This window comes from Oncorhynchus gorbuscha, linkage group LG18 (genome assembly GCF_021184085.1).
Source record: "Oncorhynchus gorbuscha isolate QuinsamMale2020 ecotype Even-year linkage group LG18, OgorEven_v1.0, whole genome shotgun sequence".
In the NCBI taxonomy this organism is placed as follows: Eukaryota; Metazoa; Chordata; class Actinopteri; order Salmoniformes; family Salmonidae; genus Oncorhynchus; species Oncorhynchus gorbuscha.
In genome coordinates this window covers 67,509,778-67,529,624 of record NC_060190.1, presented here as the reverse complement: position 1 = coordinate 67,529,624, position 19,847 = coordinate 67,509,778, and the positions used below count along the sequence as shown (strand labels likewise).

Below are 19,847 nucleotides of genomic sequence, written 5' to 3'. Positions count from 1 at the left end.
GCCTCATTAAAAGTGAATAGGTTCATTCCTCAAGCTGGCTGTTGTTACCCTGAGTGAAACCACATCTGGAGCAGATTGAGCCATATGGCAGTTTGCAGGTAAACTAAAGGACAAAAACATTCATTCTACTCACTTTTGCTACCCAGTCTTTCAATACAGATGTGGTAGCGTGTATCACATCATTTGTGATATGACAGGTTTATGATTTCTTGGTTATCCCTCCCCATTCTCTATTTAAATGTATACAATCACATATGGCTGCAAAACTCAATGGCTGCATTAACACAGGCAACCCAATTCTGATCTTTTTTTCCCAATAGTTGGTCTTTTGACCAATCATCAGATCTTTTTTTCCCAATAGTTGGTCTTTTGACCAATCATCAGATCTTTTTTTCCCAATAGTTGGTCTTTTGACCAATCATCAGATCTTTTTCGGAGCTGATCTGGTTGTTCAAAAGACCAATTAGTGAGAGAAAAAAAATCTGAATTGGGGCTGCCTGTCTAAACAGAGCCTACATGGCCAGAAAGGTGGTTAACTTGAAGGTGTGACCAGAGACAGAAGAGGAAGCTAACTAAGTAGACGAGACCCAGTTGCTATCGCATTGGTGCCAATGGTAGAGCCACCCCATAAGTAGAGTGGAATTGTGACCATTTCTTTCAATGGTACATGGCCTGAGTAAGACATCTTCATTTATCAATCATCTTTGGTGGGCCCACACAACTACTGAGCAGCTTGCTAAGTATATGAGAGAGAAAAGTGAAGAGGAGTTGGTGAGCGCCACAAGTTGAGGCAATGATTAGAAGTTATTACTAGCAGAGGCATATACGGTTATTTTACAAGTGCATTTCTTCTTGGTGGTTCAAATGCTGAAATTCTTGGTTGAAATAGTTACACTTTACCTTCAATGTAAAATAGTGCAATGAGAATCATATAGCACTCTGATATTATTGTAAGTTATTCCAATGACAGCCACAAGGGGTCAGGTTAGGCCTGTCTTCAACCATTGAGCCAGCGTTGCTACATTTTAGAAAGCAGCTTGTGGAGATCATGTTAATTTCAAAACAAGGTAACATCCGATCAGTCCTTATCTTCACCCTTAATCCCTTCATGAGAGTTACAGGGACAGTCGACGATGATGAGGAGAAACTGTGCAAGACAATGATGGCGCATTGGGACAATTTTGCTCGCACTGGGTGAGCACTCACTCCAACATAAACAATAGTACATGGAATTGGGTGTGAAGCAGATGGTTGACCAGAAACTGAAGACAAGATGCCCAGTACTCGACTCAATAACCACTATCTAAAAGCATGTTCTTTGCCGCTGCAATGGGACGATGAATGATAGATGGAGAACAGTTGTTGTGTGGTCTGGCGTTGGACATGTTTCCGCAGACATCTTAGTCCTGGTGACTTCTGGGGGAAGTGGGAACATACAGGCGGGCAGCTGCAGGTCAGGGTCACGCATGTGTTCACATTCTTTACTAAAACAAAGTTAGGTTGTCATATGTGACATGCATCCCATTACACTATGGCGGGAGGCAAGAAACTCTAAATACCGCTACAACAGTAACAGAGCTTCTCATTGCATCTGAATGAATGCAACATGCAACAAGAAGACCGACTGTACAATGCAAATACCATAGAAACAAGAGCATCTCTAGCATAATACCATAATAACAACAGGGATCTCTCTCTAATAACAACAGGGATCTCTCTCTAGCATAATACCATAATAACAACAGGGATCTCTCTCTCTCTCTCTAGCATAATACCATAATAACAATAATGATCTCTCTCTCTCTCTCTAGATCTAATAACTCTCTCATAGCATAATACCATAATAACAATAATGATAATAACATAATAACAATAATGATCTCTCTCTCTCTAGCATAATACCATAATAACAACAGGGATCTCTCTCTCTAGCATAATACCATAATAACAATGGTGATCTAATAACAACAGGGATCTCGCATAATCTAGGAAAATAACATAATAACAATAATGATCAATAACAAATAACAATAATGTTATCTCTCATAATACTAATAACAACAGGGATCTCTCTCTCGCATAATACCATAATAACAACAGGGATCTCTCTCTAGCATAATACCATATTAACAATGGCGATCTCTCTCAATTCATTTCAATTAAATTTGCTTTATTGGCATGACAATGTACATATCGCCAAAACTTATTTTGGATATTTACAATATAAAAATGAGAATCAAAATCAATGGGACAACAGTAACAACAATAACCAAGTGTCAAAATAACCAACACATTGAACAATAACAATAAGCATACAGTAGAGGACATGTGCAGGTTGATTGGTCTGTCAGACACTGTCCCTCAATTTATGGCAGGCAGCAATGTAGTGTGCTGCCAACCCACAGCTCTCTGCGTCCTCCCCCAACAGTACAGGTAGCCTACTCTCATCGGAGAGGTCTTTGAAACCTTGAAAAAGGGTTTCAAATTTAGGGAAATGACACTCTCTTATTGTTTTATATCTTTTACATTTTATCAGGAAATGCAGCTCCGTCTCAGGTTCTGCTGTGGTGCAGTGGTTGCACAGCTTTTCCTCTACAGGGAGCCAGGTTTACCTGTGTCTACCCTTCTCAATGGCAAGGCTGTGCTCACTGAGCCTGTACTTTGTCAAGGTTTTTCTAAGGTTTTGATCAGTAACCATGGTCAAATATTTAGCCACAGTGTACTGTTGTGTTTATGCTTGTGTTTCCCAATAAGCAATGTAGTTTTTATTATTAGTGGATATTGGCCTAATTCTGCCCTGCATGTTTTGTTTGTAGTTTTCCTCTGGACATGTAGGATAATCTTACAGAACTCTGCATGCAGGGTTTCAATGGGGTGTTTGTCCCATTTGATGAAATCTTGTTTTGCAAGTGGACCCCACACCTCGCTGCCATAAAGTGCAATTGGTTCAATGACATATTCAATTAGTTTTAGCCAAATTTTAATAGGTATTTCAATATCAATTCGCTTTTTAATGGAGTAGAATGCCCTGCGTGCTTTCTCAGTTCATTCACTGCCTCATTAAGGTGTCCAGTTGAGCTTATTTTTAAACCTAAGTAATTGTAGTGTGTGCAGTACTCTATATATGTTGTACCAATTGAGAACTTTGGTCTAATTCCCTGAGATCTGGATCTTCTCTGAAAAATCATTATTTGAGTCTTTTTGGGGTTTACTGCCAGGGCCCAGGTCTATTTTGGTGGACATGTTTATCTATCAGGGTGTGTCTCTCTCTCTACCTTCATACCATAATAACAACGGTGATCTCTTTCTCATCATACCATAATAAGAATGGTTATCTCTCTCTCTCTCCCTCTCTCTCTCTCTCTCTCTCTCTCTCTCTCTCTCTCTCTCTCTCTCTCTCTCTCTCTCTCTCTCTCTCTCTCTCTCTCTCTCTCTCTCTCTCTCTCTCTCTCTCTCTCTCTCTCTCTCTCTCTCTCTCTCTCTCTCTCTCTCTCTCTCTCTCTCTCTCATAATATCATATTAACAATGGTGGTCTCTCTCTCTCTTCCTAGCACAATACTATAATAACAACAGTGATCTCTCTCTCTAGTATAATACCATAATAACAACTGTGATCTCTCTAGCATAACACCATAACAACAACTGTGATCTCTAACATAATAACAACGGTAATCTTTCTAACATAATAACAATAGTGATTTCTCTTTATTATAATACCATAATAACAGTGGTGTGAAATCAAGCTGGCTAATAAAAGGAGACAGCGGGTTGAAGGCAGAAGCCTCTCTCCCTAAAGTACACTGATGTTTCAGGAGACAGCGGGTTGAAGGCAGAAGCCTCTCTCCCTAAAGTACACTGATGTTTCAGGAGACAGCGGGTTGAAGGCAGAAGCCTCTCTCCCTAAAGTACACTGATGTTTCAGGAGACAGCGGGTTGAAGGCAGAAGCCTCTCTCTCTAAAGTACACTGATGTTTCAGGAGACAGCGGGTTGAAGGCAGAAGACTCTCTCTCTAAAGTACACTGATGTTTCAGGAGACAGCGGGTTGAAGGCAGAAGCCTCTCTCTCAAAAGTACACTGATGTTTTAGGAGACAGCGGGTTGAAGGCAGCAGCCTCTCTCCCTAAAGTACACTGATGTTTCAGGAGACAGCGGATGTTTCAGGAGACAGACAGAAGACTCTCTCTCTAAAGTACACTGATGTTTCAGGAGACAGCGGGTTGAAGGCAGCAGCCTCTCTCTCTAAAGTACACTGATGTTTCAGAAGACAGCGGGTTGAAGGCAGAAGCCTCTCTCTCTAAAGTACACTGATGTTTCAGGAGACAGCGGGTTGAAGACAGAAGCCTCTCTCCCTAAAGTACACTGATGTTTCAGGAGACAGCGGGTTGAAGGCAGAAGCCTCTCTCTCTAAAGTACACTGATGTTTCAGAAGACAGCGGGTTGAAGGCAGAAGCCTCTCTCTCTCTCCCTAAAGTACACTGATGTTTCAGATAATTAATTCATACATCCTGCACATTTCCTTGCTTTTGGAGTTGGAGTCGGAGCTACTTCCTTCTCTCACATCCACCTGGGAAAGCCCAGCGGGGCAGATACAAAAACAAAGATGATAATAGTATTTAGATGGAATCAGGTCAGACAGCAGGAGCTTTGGAGCTCCCACTCCCAGTGCCATTTCTGAATTCTGGTCAAAGTGTCTCTGTCTGCAATACAAGAGGCATGTCACTTCTACAAGAGCGGAATAACTATGAATGGAGTGCAGGTCAGGTTCAACCCCTTCCTTCCTCCACTGAGTTAGTATTGTATCCGGGTCAGGGATCACACAACAAAGGACTGTCACTCAGGTGCTTCCTTGCTGTGAGGGTGACAATGTTCTGCCCTCCTGATATAACCTATATACTGCTCCTATTAGCAGTCACTTCCCTCAACACTTCCTCTGAGTAAAACCTTTTTGCAGATTTGGGCAACTTTGATGGGGGTGGTGGCCACAAAAAGGGCCCGCAGTGGCTCATGGGTCTGCTTACCCACATGTGGAACTGATCATGTGAATTATGCTTGTAGCACCAATGTCAAGCATAACACAACTCGCTTTAAACCAATTATCATCTGTGTGTCAAACACTGGGGCCTTACATTCCATTTCAATTACATTTAAATAATTTCAAATGAACAGGTGTCTTCACACCAGTGAAATTGTTACTGTAGTTCATTCAAATGAGTATTTTATATAGTCTAAAATACTTTCAACATATAGACCTACTATACATTTTCAACTAAATGTAGATTGATTCATTTCAATACCACAAGGACATAACGCATAACCTGACCTCTATTGCAAATACATGCTTTTTTAATTACGGCTCCAACAGCGTCAGCACTGTGCGATAGAAAAAAATCGCAACCTCATTGGATGATCAACCGAAGCGCTTCTCATGAATGAGAAAAAATATAGGTTGCACACTGTAAGCAAGGCATGGGATGACAAGTCGGAGATATCGACAGGCAGCCGTGCAAACCTAAAGCATGCTTTTGGTTTAACAATCATTTTTGGAGTAGGCTTAAATATACACAGAGTGACAGATTTTAGAGTTCATGGCTTTGGAATCCACATGACAAGACGCGCGTATTCCAGAACAAGAGCGTCTTTACAGCGTTCCATCGTCAGGACGACAGTCGTCTCTTTATCAAAGTATTATTTTTTTCTGCGCACAATTTAATGGCCTATACTACGCGAGTGACATTTGTTAGAGACATGCTTGAAAGAACGAGCAAGTATTTTAGTTGAAAAAGCTTTACATCTACAAAAATAGAACGACAGCTTCCCAAGTCAGAGCAAAAAAATATGGATACTTGCTTAAGACGTCTGAAGCAGGAACTGGTATGTTGTCTTATTTGAGTTTTCTGGATGTTATAGTATACAATGTATGTTTGTTTTGTTTTTACTGTAAATACAGATACAATTTAAGTATATACATTCAGATTTTGTTAAAATGCAACTGGGTAATAAAAGAGTAAACAGCAGCTAAAATATACATGTTAATATTTCGTTATTGTTATACAGCTAACCCACTGGGCACAGACATTTCAACGTTTCGTTTTTTGGTTGAATTGTTAACTAACGTGAAATCAACAACAAATGTCACTATGTCATTGGATTTAGGTTAAAAGTTGTGTAAAAAAAAAGACTAATGTTGATGACTTTTTGCAAATCCAATCACTTTTCCACGTTGATTCAACTTCATCCCCATTTAATTATTTTGTTGAAATGACGTGGAAATAACGTTGTTTCAACCAGATTTTGCACGGTGGGGGGGGGTTGCATAATAAGGCACGGTGCAAATGACTCCGTTTATAAATGGTTTACTCAAGCAAATCAAATAGCTCAGTGCGAACATCATATCATGTACTTTTTGCAGACCGTTGTGCATGCGTCTGGGCGCCATGAACGGGAAGACATGGTACAGTATAATGAATGGCCAAGCTTCCTGTTGCCTTTTCTTTTCATATTCAACTGCTGCTTCTTTTAATATTCTTATATTCATATTCCTAACCACCGAGGCGTGTATAGGCTATACACTCTCTTCAAACTCCTTTTAAACTGTGATGGGTGTTAATTTAAACTTAACCCACATGCAGTGTACAACATTACTCTTCTGTGGCTTCTGGGTTATCTGCACTGAATTTGCTTGTGTTGCCCATGCCAATGTTCACACATGTCTGTCTGTGTCTTCCCATTCCTGGCTCCCTGAACACCCATGGCTGTGAGGTACACTGTACCATTATGCCAGTGGGAAAACGCAAGGGTGTGTATAAGGGCAACAGAATAGAGTGGAATAGAATAGAATACGGGCAGTAGATTATTCTTATGATCCAAGGCTACAGTCTTCTTATTGTACATGTGGATGTTATGTCTCATTTTATGGACTGTTGTATCATCTGGGGTCTCTGTAATGTCAAGAAAATGACAAACATGTGCAACAGACCTTGACCCTCTGATCCACCTGCCATAGCTGGTAGGTAGCGCAGCACTATGTGTGGGAAAGTGTGGTGTCAAGAGGTCAAGCTGAACAGTGGACTTTGAAAGGAGACAAGGATCTGTCACGCTGATCCTTAACACTGGGGCTCCATGGGGTGTGTACTTAGGCCCCTACTGTATTCCCTGTTCACCCATGACTGCGTGGCCAAACACGACTCCAACACCATCATTAAGTTTGCTGATGACACAACAGTGGTAGGCCTGATCACGACAACAATGAGACGGACTATAGGGAGGAGGTCAGAGAACTGGCAGTGTGGTGCCAGGACAACAACCTCTTCCTCAATGTGAGCAAGTCAAAGGAGCTGATCGTGGACTACAGGAAAAGGCCGAACAGGTCTCCATTAACATCGACAGGGCTGTAGTGGAACGGGTCGGGATTTTCAAGTTCCTTGGTGCCCACATCACCAACGAACTATCATGGTCCAAACACACCAAGACAGTCGTGGAGAGGGCACAACAAAACCTTTTCCCACTGAGGAGACTGAAAAGATTTGGCATGAGTTCCCAGATCCTCAAAAGGTTCTACAGCTGCACCATCGAGAGCATCATGACTGGTTGCATCACCGCCTGGTATGGCAACTACTCGACATCTGACCGCGAGGTGCTATAGAGGGTAGTGCGTACTGCCCAGTATATCACTGGGACCAAGCTTCCTGCCATCCAGGACCTATATAATAGGCGGTGTCAGAGGAAAGCCCATACAATTCTCAGAGACTCCAGTCACCCAAGTTATAGACTGTTCTCTACCGCACAGCAAGCGGTACCGGAGCACCAAGTCTAGGACCAAAAGGCTCCTTAACAGTTTATACCCCCAAGCCATTAGACTGCTGAACAATTCATAAAAATCGCCACCGGACAATTTACATTGACCCCCCCCAGGTGCCACCTGTATATAGCCTCATTATTGTTATTCTTATTGTGTTACTTTTTATTATTACTTTTTATTTTAGCCTACTTGGTAAATATTTTATCTTCTTCTTGAGCTGCACTGTTGGTTAAGGGCTTGTAAGTAAGTATTTCACAGTAAAGTCTACACTGTTGGTTAAGGGCTTGTAAGTAAGTATTTCACAGCCTCACTTTGGTTAAGGGCTTGTTATTTTCTTCTACACTGTTGGTTAAGGGCTTGTAAGTTTTTTCATTATCTACACTGTTTTAAGGGCTTTTAGTATTTCCAAAAGTCTACACTGTTGGTTAAATATTTTTCACGGTATCTTCATCTTGAGCTGTCTACACTGTTGGTTAAGGGCTTGTAAGTAAGTATTTCACGGTAAAGTCTACACTGTTGGTTAAGGGCATGTAAGTAAGTATTTCACGGTAAAGTCTACACTGTTGGTTAAGGGCATGTAAGTAAGTATTTCACGGTAAAGTCTACACTTGATCTATTCGGCGCATGTGACAAATAAAGTTTGATTTAATTTGATACCTAGTCAAATGCACAACTGAATGCATTTAATCCAACCCCTCTGAATCAGAGAGTTGCTGGGGGATGCCTTAATCGACATCATCGGTGCAGTTGTTGAGAGGGTTAACTGCCTTGCTCAAGGGCAGAACAGCAGATTTTTCCAACCTGCCAGCTCAGCGTTGCTCCCAACTTTTTATTTATTTGTATTTTTTATTTCACCTTTATTTAACCAGGTAGGCCAGTTGAGAACAAGTTCTCATTTACAATTGCGACCTGGCCAAGATAAAGCAAAGCAGTTCGACACATACAACGACACAGAGTTACACATGGAGTAAAACAAACATACAGTCAATAATACAGTATAAACAAGTCAATATACGATGTGAGCAAAATGAGGTGAGATAAGGGAGGTAAAGGCAAAAAAAGGCCATGGTGGCAAAGTAAATACAATATAGCAAGTAAAACACTGGAATGGTAGATTTGCAGTGAAAGAATGTGCAAAGTAGAAATAAAAATAATGGGATGCAAAGGAGCAAAATAAATCAAATAAATACAGTAGGAAAAGAGGTAGTTGTTTGGGCTAAATTATAGGTGGGCTATGTACAGGTGCAGTAATCTGTGAGATAAGTGTTTGCTGTTTCAGAGATTTTTGTAGTTCGTTCCAGTCATTGGCAGCAGAGACCCAACGCTCTAACCTGGCCTGGCTACCAGCTGCCCGTATATCTGGGACTATGTAAACCTGTGCTGACTACTGGAAACATACCAGAGCCTGATAGATCTCCTAACCTTGACTCTTTACTTACATTTCCTTTCATATGGAAGTCCTGCATGGCAAAACAAACTCTTCCGTTTCTAACAATACAATGTTGCTAAGCGACAATGATTCATCATGAGTCACACGAAGACTCCGTCCTTTTCAATGTTCCCCAGAGTATCTTCTAAATGGCAGTTGAACACTTGCATGGCGCTGTTATCTCTGAGACTAAAGGATATCAAAGCTTTTGATATCGATACTAACACACGTTTTTTATTTCATGGTTCTTCTATAGCTGTTACTCGCTTCACAACATTTAAACTAACTGGCTGTCAATTTGGAATTCTATTCAAAGGAGGGTGTGAGTGAGCCGCAAAGGTCATGGAACTTCTGAGAGGTGAACTCTGGCAATGCGGTTCTGTCCTGAGGTGGTTAGCCAAGCTACTGTGCTCACAGAGTTTGTTTATTCTTTGTTACCTCGGCTGGTAGTGGTATGGCTCTGAGTCTGAGCAGTGGTCTCTTGTTCGTTTGTTTGGAGCCTCTCCTGTGGTTCCATTCTCCAGCCAGCCCTTCCTTCCCCTCTGCTAAAATTGGCCAAGGTCACATTGGCAGCTGCATGATGTGATCATTGTGTTTCAGAGATCGCTGATAACCTCCCACAAGGACTAATGTATTTTATGCCACTCCAATCTGCACAGAGATCTGATGAATGTGATTCACAGTGAAAGTCAATTCTTCAACAGAAAACATAAGCAAGTTGCTCAAGACCTAATTAATTTCATGGTTATTGGGGCAGCAGGTTTGTAGTGGTTAGAGCATTGGGACAGTAACTGAAAGGTTGCTAGATTGAATCCCGGGATGATAAGTTAAAATACTGTCGTTCTGCCCCTGAACAAGGCAATTAACCCACTGTTCCCGATAGTCCATCATTGTAAATAATACTTTTTTCTTAACTGACTTGCCTAGTTAAATAGGCAAGTCATAAATAGATAAAGTAATTACAATTATCTTGAGCGTTTGCAGTACAATGATGCAGTAACATTTGATATTGTTATTGTTATGCATTATGTTTGGATAGTAAACTAATGCTCACTTGAACAGCACACAGCATGTACAGACTTTCTGTTCTGCTGTTGGTCATTGTGAGCCAAGGCTCCAGATTGGATCACCAACCGTCTCCAAAACGGTTCTTCCAAAGAAGTAGCTTGGTAATCTCTCCAGCTTCACTCGGGCCAGGAAACTGCCCATTAGACCACCTCCCAGTGTTAGATGCCCCAGGAGGCCTTGTCTGGCTCACCCCACCTCTGGTCCCTGCTCTATGGTCAGCGCAGTGCAGCGGCTCACCCCACAACAGGACTCTGCTCTATAACATGGCTACAACAATCAAACTAGTAGTAGGAGTTTAAAGGGTAATAAAACAACTGTGATGCACATTCATGTTATAAACTATTTATCGTTATTGCGTCAATTGTATTTTTGTCCATATTGACCATCTCTAGTACAGAGGCATGGCCTGTATGCCCCCAACAAACATCCTATTACTGCTCCTGACCAACACAGCCTACCATTCATACTCAATGAGAGGGGTGTGGGGGGTTGTGTGGATGTTTGTGTGTGCGTGCATGTGCATGTGCGTGTGTGTATGGGATAATGCCCTCTCTAAAAGCCCAGGGTTTGATAAGCTGGCCTTGGCCTCCCATTTCCCCTGCCTCTGGTCAACAACTCTGAATGGCTCTCTTTACATTCATGACATTAAATAAGGGTGTTTAGTTGACTGTCCCTTATTACAATGAACTGCCACTTAAAGACGTGTTTTTGTGTGTTGGTATGCTTCACTGAATCCAGTTTAACTGTGTCAATGCGGGTTCTGCGATCAACCACACATACAGGGAGCCGACTTTAACCATTCCAACTGGGTCAGGTTTCCTCGCGTTTATTTTCTCCTTAACTGAATGAGAAAACACGTAAGAGCACAGACCCTAATCTCAATTGAGCGCAATATAGTGTTTGTTTATTTATGCTGGGTTGGATTTAATTCACATTCATGCATATTCAATATGACTAATGTGTGTTAACTGAACACGCCTTTCCTGCTTTTAGCGAACAGTTTATATGAATTTGAAGAAAGAAGCACTGACATCATCACCTTCTTAACTTTTAAAGGCCCAATGCAGCAGTTTAATATCAATATCAAATCATTTCTGGGTAACACTTAAGTACCTTACTTACTGTAATTGATTTCCATTAAAATGGGCAAAATAGGTTTTTGGAAAAAAATATTTCTCAAGCAAGAATTTACGTCGGCCTGTCTGGGAGTGGTCTGAGTGGGATGGGAAAACTGAAAACTAGCTATTATTTGCAGAGAGGTTTGGAACTCTCTTTGTTACTTGTCTATTAACCAATTTACCGAAACTCCCACCCATGCAAACCTGCTGAGTAGAAGGTCCTGTGTAGATTGTATTTTCAACCAGCCAGGCTGGTCTCATAGACTAGATGTGACATAGTAAACGAAAATCCAGCACACTCAAATAAATATGATATGTTACGTTTGGTTACATAAGACAGAAGGTTACTGAAGGCAAAAACTAAAGGAAAAAACACAAACGTATAGCAATCCAAAGTTTGTGTGTTTGAATCTCATCACTGACAAATGTAGCTAATTAGCAACTTTGCAACTACTTACTGCTTTTTAGCCACTTTGCAACTAATTAGCATGTTAGCTAAACCTAACACTAACCCTTAACCATTTAACCTAACTCCTAACCTTAACCCCTAGCTCACCTAGCTAACATTAGCCACAATAAATTGGAATTTGTCACATATCATCCATATACGATTTGTCATTCGTAAAATAGAATACTAATTGTAATTCGTAACATATCATGTTACATCCACAAATTGATACATACCATTCCAAACCTAACATATCATATCTATTTGAGTGTTCATTATGTGACGTCTACCCCTGAGTCCAGGTTGAACCAGGTTGAACCAGCAACTATCAGGAAATAACAGTGATACATTTTTTTCACACATTTACAATGTTAGTTTCATAGGCTGTTGTGCAATCTGATATAAAACACAGGAAAAACATAAATGGACTGCACTGGGCCTTTAATGGCTGATCATCCAACATTAATTCGAGACTGGCAGCGATTACTCCCAGAGTTTGAGAGTATTGAGTTCTTCATTGACAATTAGCTTTAGTTTGTGTGTGAGGATGGCTGGATTGCCTTTAGCCTGCACTCTTACTTCTCAATACATACTCAGTCATTCCCCAAACCCTTACAGCTGACAATTACAGGCAGACAGTAACATATCACACTGCTGAATTAATGCTAGCACACTAACGTTACTGAAAGCTGAGGACTTAGCGTCAGTATTTCAGACATTGCTTAAGTTAATGGTACCACACAGTGTTTCATGCCCTGAAGCTCCTGATTCACAGATTTCGACCTGGAGGATGTGGAGCAGCGCCTGTCTGTTCCAGTTAATATGAGAGGGAGGCGAATAGCAGCCGTATTCTATGAGTCACTGACTCAAGCCATCTCTGCAACACATTACAGTAAACATTTGGGGAGGTACAGTACACTGCCCTGGGGGACAGGGTGGTGAGCAGTCACTCAGGCAGTCTCTTCCAGCAAAAATCTGATGCCAGCTATAGGATATGATTTGGGGTGGCAAGTAGCCAAGTGGTTAGAGTGTTGGACTAGTAACCGAAAGGTTGCAAGATCGAATCCCTGAGCTGACAAGGTACAAATCTGTCGTTCTGCCCCTGAACAAGGCAGTTAACCCACTGTTCCTAGGCCGTCATTGAAAATAAGAATTTGTTCTTAACTGACTTGCCTAGTTAAAAATAAAAATCTGGAAATGTCTGACATATTTGGGTTAAAAGTTTTGTGGCCATGCGCTGGCAGAGCAAGTGCCTTAGATGGCACAGTGAGGCCAACAATAGGACTGTTCCGCAGGGCACATTATGAATCATTTAACAGAGCCAGAGAGTCAAGATGGAGTAAACCACGTGTGCTTTTTGATAACTGGAGGGAATGCCTGTATTTGGGGGCACGGGGAAGGGTTGCATGTGAGCAGTAAGCAAGGCATTAAAAAATGACATGAACAAGTTAGCCAGCTTGATTCCATGAGAATAGGATGAATAGTAGCATCTCCAAACAGGGGTTGTAGTGAAGCTGTAGAAGGTTAACTTCTATACCTTGTGATGTAGTCTTTTGAATCATACTGGTGTAATGTTTTTGAAAAAGCCACGTTGTTTAATGGAGATGTCTGCAATTGGGAAAGTGTGCATCTTGTGGTAATGCTGGTTGAACTTTGATGTGGTTTGAAGTAAAACGTAATTATATACAGTCTGTTCCCCAGCTTCTAAAGACTACAGCTAATTATACCTAATGAAGTCAACCATAGGTGTTAGCGCCTAGAACCGCAGGAGAACACAGAGATGACCTCATTGTTCCAATTACCTTCTCCTTCTATAATGGCTACTCAGGAAACAAAGACTCCTTTGTCTCCAGCATATGCTTAGATAGACATATTATATGACCTTTGCCAATGTTATTCATACCCTAAGTTATTCCACTATCTTTCCATATGCTTCAGAGTAGGCCTACTGATGTTACTTTTCATTTTCGGTGGAAATGTCAGCTGAGCTGCGTATTGATTCAAATGACATCTTCTATGAGACCTTTTGAAGTGCTTCTTAATGCGTAATGATCTTTGTTGGAATATGTGGGACTGAAAGGCTAGTTTAGCGTTTGTCAGTGCAGTGGCTCTTGCAACGGTTGAAAGTAGACAAATTACAAAATTCAACAGATTATTTTTCATGCAGATTAACTTGAGTTACTCTTTTCAATATGAAAGTATGAAGTATTTTCAATGTGATTCATGAGGGCTCTTTACATATGAAGCATTATAACATGTTATTAACATGTCGTTGCATAAAAACAACAGTCATACACTAGGACACACTTGCAGATGATTATATTCACCTCTCAATCACTGCTGGTGATACTCTCCAGTCTGTCATATGCTACTGTGTTAGTTACTGTAAAACAGGATCCAATGCTTTCCCACTAGGCACTAATGGTACCCAGATACAGTACCACTGACCTTGTGATTTATGACACCCACCCACGTCCCGTTCTTCAATCATTTAGACCGCTGCGCCATGTCTAGATGGATTAAGGCACTGAATCTCAGTGCTAGAGGCATCAATACAGACCCTGGTTCGATCCCGGGCTGAATCACAACCGGCCGTGATCGGGAGTCCCATTGGGCAGCGTACAATTGGCCCAGCGTCGTCCGGGAATTTGTTTTCAACTGACTTGCCTAGTTAAATAAAGGTTACAAAAAAAAACATATGGCAAGGCCCCCATAACGACCCTCACACCCGAACTTACCCTGCTGTTACCCCAAAAACCACTGCTGCTGACTCTCACCCGGTCTTTGTCAATCAATGTGTGCTTGAGTGAACCCACCCCCACAGTTAGGGATTAACGTCTAGACACAGCTGATTGGCTACCAGGACAGCCACTGGCCCTGATTGGCAGGGGCTTCATATAGGGGCTGACAGGAAGGGCTGTTTGAAAGGTGAGAGAGAGGGGAGCAGAGACGGACTGACAGAGCAGCCAACAGAGAGGAGAAAAGAGAAAGGGAAAGACCTCTGGGAAAGTTATAACAAGGTAAATTGATGTATTAGGATCTTAGACTCATGGATAGATTGATGATCGAGGACGTATGGTGGGAGATATGCTGGGCAATGTAAACATGTGTTTTCCATGCCAGTAAATTGAGTTGAAATATTGAATTGATATAAAGGTGAATGTTGATTTTTCTGCCCTGTAAAGGTTTCAAGAACATTGACAGACCAGAGGTTTTCTATATGTCATTGTATTGAACAGCACTTATCTAACTTGTTTCGATGTTTGCATTCTCATGTGAGTTGGAGCAATCTCATATAATGTTACATTGCTGGTATGGTGGGAAGATTGTGTTACCCAGGTGGAGGAGTTGTTCTAGGGTGAAAGCTGTCTATATTCAGAGAGATCTGTGTTCAGTGAAAACCCATAGTTGATCAGACTACTGAAATGTTATCCATTATTTTATCAATTTTACCAATGCGCTATTCAAATGTTTGAATACAACATGGTATTCTCAAAAGGATATCCGCAAATCTTTTTCTATTTCTGTAAAGCTACATTTGACGTAAAATCACACAGCTTTGCTTTTAATAGGTTGCATTCGCCTCTGTGTATTCTTAATTTCAAAGACATAACAGTCATATCAAAGTGAGTCAGGGTGCATGACTTCCTTTTTAACAAGTCAAGACATGGGGTCAGGTTGTTGCCTCAGGGATTAGTAGGTTGCAGGGGAAACAGTTACAACATGGTCACATGACGTAAGCTCAGTCCCACAGGATGCTGGCCCAGAGAAAGAGAGAGAGCTACAGCCAGTGCTACTCCTCCCTACAGCTGCCGGGCGACAGGGTCCTCTCACAGATTCAGGCCAGATGGCGGCCCTATCATTCAAAACGGGTCACGTGACTGAACAAACCATGTGTGGCCTCAAAACACAAAAGGGCAACAGTGCAGAGAACTGTAGCAACACTAAAGGAATGTTAGTACCATGTGTACATTACGGTTTGTCCTTGAGTGCATTTATTTGTCCTAAGAGGTGCTGTGATCTAACATAAGTTCAACCGTACAGGGGCAATGAAAACGATGGTCGATGTTTGACAGAAGGTTATGGGTCAAGTGCTTGAATGGATGAGTTTTGCGGGTCCTTTTGTGAAGCTAACTAGCCATTTCCCTGTTGTGTTTTTCTCCCTCCTCTCCCTCTCTACAGGTGTCTATGAAGGAGGCAGGAGATGGCCTCCATGCTCAGATGAACTCCATGATGGGGGCTCTTCAGGAACTCAAGCTTCTACAGGTGCAGACAGCGCTAGAGCAGCTAGACATCTCAGGGAGGTCTGTCCAAAGGGCGGCCCCACCACCAGCAGAGGACACATGCCCTGGCCCTATCCCCAGCCCCAATGCTACGATTGGCTTTGGCCACGATGAGACCCTGAGGCCCCCCCTGGTCAGGACATCCAGCCAGGGGGGACACCAGAGCAGCCTGGGCACCTCGCCCTCTTCCTCCAGCCTGGAGACAGTAGAGACTGAGAGTGAGAACCAGCCTCTCCCTCTCCCCCGCAGAGTGTCTGGATACACCACCCCACAGGTGGAGTACTGTGGCCCACGTCTTAGCCAAGTGTTCCCAGAGCATCATCAGCCGGCTCACTCAGGCCAGGTATTGGATCTCCCTGGCATTCTCTACAGCCTGTCCAGGGAAGGCCCCTCGCTGGACAGTGACTACTCCCAGGACAGCATGGACGACTCCAGAGACTGGACCTCCTCGCTCATGAGCCGCAGCCGCAACCGGCAGCCGCTGGTGCTGGGGGACAACGTTTTCGCCGACCTGGTGGGCAACTGGCTGGACCTGCCTGAGCTAGAGAAGGAGGAGATGATTGGCTGGACCGACAGGCCCGACTCCCCGGCCCACCCTCTCTGTCTCAGCCGCTCCCAGGAGATCTGCAGGAAGGTCTCTCTGACCACCAATATCTTCAAGAAGTTCCTGCGCAGTGTGAGGCCTGACAGGGACAAACTACTTAAGGAGAGGCCAGGCTGGATGGTCCCTGAGAGTCAGGAGGCCGAGCTCTTTAAGAGGCCCAAGAAAGTGTCTAAGCAGCAGACCAAGGGGAGTTTCTACCTCCCGTTCTGGGCAGGTGTAGGGCAGCAGGGTAAGGGACGGCCATGTCCCCAGTTGGCTGAGGAGAGACATCCCACGAGCCAGGGTCAGTTCTCTGGGCTTTACATAGACAGGCGACAAGGGGCCAGAATGGAGAAAATGCTGCCCTTGTTTGACTATAACACGGCTGTGTGGGTGTGATGCTGACGCTGCTCTAGGATGCTGCGGTGGTGGCAGGTGTTGGGGATTTGGCTGGGAGCTCTTGGGTGGAAACAAGGAGGTTTGTGTGTCTGTCTGTCTCCTTCTCCAAGAGAAAAGGCAGACTGAGGGATGAATATCCAGACTATTTCCCAATAGAGAGATTATCAGGGAAACTGTTTGTCTGACAATCCTAAGACCTTTTTGTCTGTGACTGTGAGAGCAAGCAGGACTTTCTCTAATAGATGGGTTCACCAAAGTTAATAAGATTCTATTGAGTGCATAAGTGCCCTGGACTATACAATATACGGTACTTCAATATGGACATAATAATGCTCTGAATTTCTCTCGAGTTGTTACAGCATCATCATGGTTTCAAACCTCAACCCTGTTTCATATGTTTGAATTCTACTGTATACCCAAGTGTATCCCCACCCTCATCTCGTACTTCTGTCAGTTGTGACACATCCTGCATGGGCACTACTAAATGTTTCTACTAAATGTTTCATCTATGACATTGTGAAACAGTCACTGAACTGCCACTGAACACAACCACAGGTGCTTCTCTGCCTCGCTGCCCAGAGTCAGACGGCTGGATGAATACACACAGAGTGTAATATTGTTCCATCAGCCTAACTCAGGGATCGGGATGTGGCCTGTGTGATCGACTGGGTTCAAACCGGGATCTCCTGTACACCACAAGACTATTATCCCGCTGAGGTAAAGCCTAGGTATTAGCTTGGGGAGCTAACACAGGTCTTCAGGTCTCAGGCAAGGTTACTCATCACATGGTTCCTTGGTTTCGAACCACCTCTGTTACATCTTCACCATCCACCTACACACACAGGATAGGGTTAAAGGCCCAGTGCAGTCAAAAAAGAGATTTACCTGTGTTTTATATATATTTCCACACTATGAGGTTGTGAAAATGATTGTAATGCCCTTTTAGTGTGAGAGCTGTTTGAAAAGACATGCAGACATGATGGCACATCGTGACTCTTCAGCCAATCCTCCTGTATAGTGTATTATACATGGCAGAGAGAGAGGGAGTGAGAGCGAAAGAGCTGTGTACCATCTGGCTGCCTACAGTTACATAAGGACAAGCTAGCAGCACAGACAAGAGGTGCAGTCATTCAGCGTAGGCTGTCGAGTGTTTTGAAACCAACCCTAAGCTGTGATGCTGAAGTTACATGTATGTAATGCCAGACAGGGCCTGGAGACAGGGCCTGAGACAGGGCCTGGAGACAGGGCCTGGAGACAGGGCCTGGAGACAGGGCCTGGAGACAGGGCCTGGAGACAGGGCCTGGAGAGTTCATGTAGAAAGCAGAGGACTGAGGAGGAGGAGAATGTTTACAGTGAATCATGTACATCATGTACATGCAGTAATAAATGTCATGATGTCAACAAAGTCATCTTGTTGCCATTGTGTAAAGTCATTTTAAAAAGGGACTTAAAGAGATGAAGGTTGAACCCGGAAGATATGTGGTTAGACCAAGCACTCTTTATGAAACTGTATGAAGGAGGTGTTGTGAAGAGATTTGAGAGAGCAGCATGAACATCAGAATGGTTTAGCAACATTTGCAATCATTTTCCAGAGCTGAGCTCCACATATAATTTCCTCAGGGAAATCACTGTAATTACAAAAACTATTTATCTTCTTTAGAAAACACACGGTGTGCAAGTACAATCCTCAGCCCTCACTAGTAATAAGAGTGGCCTGAGAAGTCAAACATCACCCCATCCATTGATTCAACAGACATGATTATGAATGTTCCAATGCAGCCATTTTTATCTCAATATCAAATCATTTCTGGGAAATAATTAAGTAACTTACTGTGATTGTTTTCGATTAAAATTGTCAAAAAGAAACAAAAATACCTTCTTAGCATGAGCAATTTCTCAACCAAAAATGTAGCTAGGACTGAGTGTGGAAGGGAAAACTGTAAACTAGTTGTTATTGGCAGAGAGGTTTGGAACACTCATTATTATCTCACCAGGCAGACCATAACTCCATCAGGCAGACCATCCCCACAGAACAGGCTGAAATTTCAGGCGGTCTATTCAAAGGGCTTTATCATAATTTTCACAATTTCACAGCATTACTCCAACCTCATAGTGTGGAAATATATATAAAACAAAGGCAAATCATGTTTTTGACTGTACTGGGCCTTTAAATATCTCTTCATGTACTAAAAACACATGGGTTTCTTTCAATATTCAGGTCGGATTATATTCAGTAAATCACACACACAGACGGACAGTCTCTACAAAAACTGTTATGCCATAAGAGCCTCTATGAGCCTCTCTCTGCCTGTAGTCTTATTCATATTTACAGCTATAATTGTCATTTTAGCACTGTTGTTAAAACTGCGGTTCTGCGAACCTCAAAGTGTTCCTGAGTGTAAATTTGCACTGTAAAACTTCCACTGGCTCTTTATAAATTAAACTTTTTTCTGAAGACACTGGTTTCTTGACTGGAAATTGAATTTCTATATTCTGAACATAAATGTACTATTTGACCAGTGACCAATTTTTATTCGGTGATTCTAATTTTGACCCAACATACTTCTTAACAATTTGTCTGTTTTGCTACGTTTAGATTTGTGGGGATATGTTTTATATATCAACGATAATCCAGCCTTCTCTTTACTGAAAAGTTCTGAGTAGGATTTGACTCTGCCCTGATCTACTCTACTCTGACCTGCTCTACTCTGCCCTGCTCTA

The 19,847-nt window shown here is 42.5% G+C and overlaps 1 protein-coding gene across 2 annotated transcripts; it reads left to right on the top strand.

The window, feature by feature from the left end:
- Window positions 1-5,440: 5,440 nt before the first annotated feature.
- On the top strand, window positions 5,441-19,588 carry LOC124003428 (PAK4-inhibitor INKA2-like). Of its 2 annotated transcripts, none has more exons than XM_046311684.1 (2): window positions 5,441-5,871; window positions 16,044-19,588. In XM_046311684.1, the coding sequence occupies exons 1-2, from the start codon at window positions 5,836-5,838 to the stop codon at window positions 17,124-17,126; spliced, it is 1,119 nt and encodes a 372-aa protein (XP_046167640.1). In that variant the 5' UTR covers window positions 5,441-5,835; the 3' UTR covers window positions 17,127-19,588. The 2 variants fall into 2 exon arrangements, with proteins under 2 accessions (XP_046167640.1, XP_046167641.1); XM_046311685.1 differs by lacking the exon at window positions 5,441-5,871 and adding an exon at window positions 14,615-14,881.
- The last annotated feature ends 259 nt before the right edge of the window (window positions 19,589-19,847 follow it).